The following is a 6,185-nucleotide window of genomic DNA, read 5'->3' on the forward strand; positions in this document are numbered from 1 at the left end:
GCCATGCTTACAATGAGCACCAACCACAGTGAGAACTTTTCCCACCTGAATTTATTGTTATACATAATTAACAACTTAATATTAATTAATACCTTTCACACTATTGTGGGTTAGTTGTGATGAGCCATGCAGACTGAGGGAATCAACAGGCACTGATTGAGCTGTTAGAGGAAATGGACAACAGCATGAGAGTGAGTCACTCTTTGTCATGTGTTGTCGCAGATACATTTGCTGAGGTCTCTCTTTCCTTTGCACACTGTTTCCTTACTTGGCTTCATCAGCCATGTCATTATCAAGTCTTTAGAAAATGGTTGAATTCGTCTAAAGTCAACTCATCATCATACATTGTGACATTATATCCCCTCTGTATACAAAACAAGTGCCTTAGTGTGAAATATAGTGTGTCTGTGGACACAAGGCTGCTCTGAGGAAAGACGCTGCGATCCATCAGCATCACCTGAGGGAATTTAATAAAGAAATATAATAAACCTGACTCTCTAAAATATTGTAAGTGGATGCATCCAGGAGGAATATAATGTGCAAGGAGGACAATGAAACCAGTCCAACTTCCTCCTCTTGACGCTTTTGTTCATCCTTCCCTGTCTGTGTTAGCAGAGCAGGGTTGCAGTCATGCATGAGGGCACAGTCTTTTTTGTGTGTCCTGTGATTTTTGGTGAGTAGATTAATTTACTGGCTTTGGATTGCAGAAATTAGATCAAATGCAGATTCTGTTTGGATTTGATGGAAATCAATTGTTAACTGGCTTAAGTTTTGACTAATAGCAATGAGGTTTATGTTGGTTACTATTAGAGATGTAAGAAATATGTTTTTTTTTTTTTAACAAGTTTTGTTTGGTGCTGAATATACTGTGGTTTTACTTCATATTGACTGATAAAATATTTGCTTTCTTCATTGCATCCACAAACAAAACCCATATTTCAGTTATTTCTTTACACTGTATGTCTTCATAATGTTACTGTTCATGACAATGAATTGAAACTAACTAAATCTGGAAAACATGTGCTGAGATAAGAGCAAATTACTATATTCAAGATTGTTATTATTTATTTTTTGTAAGTAGACTTAATAAAAGCCATAAGCGAGTGAGCATGTTTCAATGTGGAGACAAAAGTGCTGAATGCCCCTTCCCTTTTCTAAAAATAATCTGTTGCAAAATTGTCTACTACAGATTACACATTTGCAGACTATGCAGTTTAATGAAATCCGTCAAAGTCAAATTTGTTCATCATAATTGTGCCATCGTCATACTGGTGAATGTGCTGTTGAGCTTTTTAATGGCTCCGTGGATTTAATTCAGTGAAATGTCCGTGTATAGGAAGCCATGAGCTCGATCTCAACTTGCCCTCTGTTACATTTCCCCACATTCAAGCAAGGTTTCTAAACAATTTGATTGAACAGTTAAAGAAAACAAAACATAATTTTCTTTTTGTTAATCACAGCAGCAGCGGCTTTATGGAGGGGGAGCCAGGCTTTCTCTCCTGTACCTTCAGTCCCTGACCGCGTCGAGGCCTTGCTGGGCTCCTGTGTGGTGATTCCCTGCTCCTTCAGCCCTACACCTTCCCGTCTTTTCTGGGGGAGGAGGGCAAGGGTGGACGTTAAGGTGACTTTCAGGGGTGGCGGGACCCTCTTCCCTCTCCGCAGCACAGCCTTCAACAGCGAGGATAGAGATCAGGTGAGCAGGGACTTTAAAGGCCGCACGTCTCTTTATGGGCGAATCGCAGACGGGGACTGCTCAGTGAACATTGAAAGAGTCAGCCTGGATGACTCTCGTATGTTTGAGATAGCGCTGAAGGGAAGTGATGATTTACTCTGGGGGAAACCCAGGAGCTTCACTCTGGACGTTTCAGGTGAGTGGACTTTATTGCACTGCTGCTTTGTCCCATGAATTGATCTTTGTAGTTTTATCATGTCGCAGCCTGCATTTGATCTTTAATGAAATACACAGGAATAAAACAAATGATGAAGGCAGCCATGTTCCTTCCTGGCAGAAACTCCAGAGGCTCCTGTCATCAGTGACGTCCCCTCAGCCACAGATGGACAGCTGGTCACCCTGAACTGCACCGTCAGCTATTACTGCCCCTCCCGACCTCCGACCCTGCAGTGGCACTGGGAGAGGGGAGCCAAGGGGAACAGAAGTCATCATGAGGAAGCACAATCACTGTATCCCCAAGGCCACAGGCCGGCGATGCAGGCCTCTCTGTCCTTTACCGCCTCATATCGCGTCAAGCCCAGGCTCAGGTGTGAGGCCAGCTACCCAGGTGCCAGAACTATATCAGCCTGGAAGGACGTCCATGTGACATGTAAGCATAGCTGTAACTAAGGCTGCAATAAATGAATGTTTTATTATTGATTAATATATTCACCATTTTTTTTTTTTTGGACTAACCATTTACTGTTTTTTTTTTAATTAAATGTCAAAAGTAATCATAAATGCCCCTCACAAATTACAAACCAGAACAGCCAGCTGTATAATGAGTAAATGTCAGCATTAGTGAAGCTGTGATGATCAAATGTTTGGGATTTTTTACTTGATAAATGACTAAAACAAATACTCAGTTCTCAAATTAGATCAACAGACTCATTGTTTCAGTGTTCATTTTGGTTCTTATGTGTCGATTGATAGTCAGTTGGCAGTCAATTGGTAGATATAATACTGTTGCTCATTTTATAGTTTCAAACAGTTGAGGATTTGACTCACTTTATGATAAAGCTTTAGTTTGTTGTTGTTGTTTAGTTCGTTGTTGTTTGTTTGTTTTATGCCTGCATGCTCTCTAGTTCCCCCAAAAGAGGTGACGGTTCAGGTCCAGACCTTGACAGTCCAGGATGGGGGCAACGCTTTGCTGGTGTGCTCGTGTAAAGCCGACCCACCGGTGTCAGAGTACCGCTGGTCCTACACCCAGCACGGCCGCACCGTCAACCTCCCGCAGCGCACGCACACGGTCCGTGTGTACAACGTGAGCCGGGACATGAGGGTCCGCTGCTTGGCACAGAACCTGATTGGTCGAGGACAGTCCCCGCCCACGGCTTTGAATGTACAATGTAATCCTTTGAAAGTTACCACTAATTAAAAACACCCCTCTTTCAATATCCACACATACAATTTAAAGGAATATTCCATCCAAAATAAAAACTGGCAGATAGATATAATATGCCGTTGTTATTTGGCAGTTCTTATATTTTTTTTATAAGGGATTCTCAGCAGCTGAAAGGGGCTCCAGTTCCCTTGAGCTAGGGTTTGAGTGAAACTTTGGCTGTTTTTGGTGAAGAAATTTTAATGGAGCCCATGATGCCACTGGGGGCAAGGCTTAAAAAATGGCCTCTAGGTGCTTTACATCTCAATCTTTCAATCTTAACTCTCTCTCCCTGTATTTCAGCGCCTCTTACTCCTCTGCACCCTCTCTCCCACAGACATGCCAGTCATCCTCCATCGCTCCTCCATGTGTGTTATAGAGGGGCTGGAGGTGTTGTGTCAGTGTGCCGTCGACTCCAACCCCAGACCGGCAGTCACCTGGAGTGTCAACGGGACGGTTCCTCCTAGTGGTTTCAACATGTCAGTGACATCAGAGCCTGGGAATTTAACAGCCATCCTGAGGGGCCGCATGGACAAACCCCTGACAGTCATCTGCTTTGCATTCAACGCCTTAGGCAACGACTCGTACATTTTGCTGCACGGAGGAGAAGGTGCGTACAAAACACTTTTTTTTTTTTTTTTTTTTTACGCCACTGAAATATTTACACTTCTAGCACATTTTGTGAGCCGATGGAATAAGGAGTAATCATACGCTTGCTAATCCACTCTGCACTCTCTACTTATTTATTCATACTGATGAGGGTTTGTGCCGAAATGACATGCTGCAGCTTGAATAAACACGTAGCCACTGGGAAAACAACTAGTGAGCACTGGTTGTTCCTTGTTATGTTGTGTTTTTCTGAGCCCCCATTATCTTCAAGTGTTTGAAGTTGAGCACCCCATTCTGACTGTATACATATTTTGCCCCTCATAAATAATTCTGCCAGCTGCTGTGTGCTGATGTGAGGCTGAAATTGCCTGTCAGATCAATAGGCCCTACTTTGGGATTTCCAACCACACTACAAAAAAGCCTCTTAAAATCTTCTCTGCAATAAGAGAAAAAAAATCCACCTGTGTGATGAGATAACCCCACCAATGCTAATCAACTTGTTTGTAGATTTTTCTTAATTCAAGTTCCATTTTCTCGATACTAGTGTACCATTCTGCCTGAATAGCTTTTTCAGAAGCTGAATGGCTTTTTTCTCAGGCCGTAAGGCTTATTAATGGACTGTCCCCCCTCCCCATATATACACCCTCCCACACACACTCTCCTTCTTGACAGCTAGCCACCTGCCAAGACAAAAGACTGAATGCACAACATGCACTTTGAGAGAATGGACAATTTTTAATCTTTAACTTTGACTTATTTCTATTCATTATTTTATTATGATGTTGATTGTTTTTATTTGCACTGTGGTCACTGATCGAGCAACAGAATTTCGTTCTCTTGTGTATGCAAATGCACAGCGAAAATGACAATAAAATCTTGAATCTTGAATCTTATTCTTCCTTTTTTCACCATATTCTTAGTTGTTCCCAGAAAGAAAATGCAGAAACTACATTGGAAACACGTGGGATTATCTCATCCCACTGGCAGATTTTCCTCATGCTTTAGGAAAAAGAACATTTCCAGACTGGTTATGAAATAAAATGGCTTGTTAAGTTAGAGATTCTTGCAGTGCTGGATATTTGCTGGTGTCTCAGGACAGTGTATGTCACACTTTTGATTGCTTTTTGAGATGTTATTATCACATTACATCATAATTTTATATGAACAGTGAGCAAATACGTGTCCCATGCAACCACCATGAGGACTAAATATCATGAGGGTGTGCTTGAGGGAGGAGAAAAGAAAGTTTTGGAAATAGTGTCAAATTATAAGTGGATTCACCTCTCTGCTTTTTGTCCATTTACAGCGACGGCCCCCCTATTGTGGATGGTGATTTCTGCCATTGTCCTCTGCCTCGTCATTTTCCTTTTTTCACTTCTTCTGCTCTACTGCTGCCGAAGGAAGGCCGGGAAGTATGTGAGGTATGACAAAATCCTTTTACTGTTTACTCAATGCTTGTCAGAAACTCATGATGGGAAGTTTTTGTGTTGCTCTTCTCGAATGTGTCCCGACTAGACCTCCGGCGGTGTACCCTGGAGGCCTGGGGATCTATCAGGAGCGGATGCCCCTCTACATCAACTGCACAGAGGTGACGCACATCTACACCAACGGCAGCTACCAGCTCGTTTACCAGAACTGCACTCCTCTGTTCGTCCGCACCAAGCAGGTATTCGATCCGCCTCAATTCAGAATACAGGTTGTCATTCTTGGCGAGAGAGACTCCATTAATCATCCTTTTTTTTCAGATCCGTCCAGTGGGTAGAAGAGGTGGGGAGAGAAGAAGAGGAGGAGAGAGGAGAGGTGCAGAGAGACCGGGAGGACTGGGAACCAGAGCGACACGGGAGATACAGAGCAGCGCTGGGGCTGAGACTGACACAGCGATCTACCTGGAGATCCTCTGAGAATCAACATGATTCACCTGCTGCATTCAGCTCGCATTGTATAACAATTTCTTACAAAATGAATTGAATGAATATGATAACAACCAACAGTAATACACACACACAATGATGCAGTTTACAGGTTATGAGCTGTGCATATACATATACTTGTGTATGTACATATGGACTTATTTAGGCTATATCTATATATGTGAGGTGTTGAATAGTGTGTCTCTCATGATCGCTGTCTGTCCGAGAACCATTTCTATCCTTTAAAGCGTCTGCAACCTATTTCTGTACTGACATGTATGTTTTTATAAAAGATGAAAATGAAGGTTTGATAAAAAAAAAAAAAAAAATGTTTTATCATTTCAACTTGCATTGTCTAAATGGATATATCCTCCATTCCTCTCTCCACACACACACACACACAGACACACACGCACACACACACTGCTGACCTGAATCTGATTTCCCCAGTGGTAAAGAGGATATTTGTGACTCAAGTGGAATTATCGTCACTTTGCTGATATTTCAAGTAGAGGCACCACTGTAAAAATCACCTGAAAGTGAACTGTAGCTCATTCAAAATGTAAAAGTTAAT

The 6,185-nt window shown here is 42.2% G+C and overlaps 1 protein-coding gene across 1 annotated transcript; it reads left to right on the forward strand.

The window, feature by feature from the left end:
• The first annotated feature begins 12 nt into the window (after positions 1-12).
• LOC115373683 (sialoadhesin) lies at positions 13-5,846 on the forward strand. Its single transcript, XM_030072184.1, has 8 exons — positions 13-28; positions 1,461-1,868; positions 2,010-2,321; positions 2,797-3,060; positions 3,430-3,702; positions 5,008-5,122; positions 5,217-5,367; positions 5,447-5,846. The coding sequence occupies exons 1-8, from the start codon at positions 13-15 to the stop codon at positions 5,600-5,602; spliced, it is 1,695 nt and encodes a 564-aa protein (XP_029928044.1). The 3' UTR covers positions 5,603-5,846.
• Positions 5,847-6,185: the final 339 nt, after the last annotated feature.

The sequence above is a fragment of the Myripristis murdjan genome, chromosome 16, assembly GCF_902150065.1.
Source record: "Myripristis murdjan chromosome 16, fMyrMur1.1, whole genome shotgun sequence".
Classification (NCBI taxonomy): Eukaryota; Metazoa; Chordata; class Actinopteri; order Holocentriformes; family Holocentridae; genus Myripristis; species Myripristis murdjan.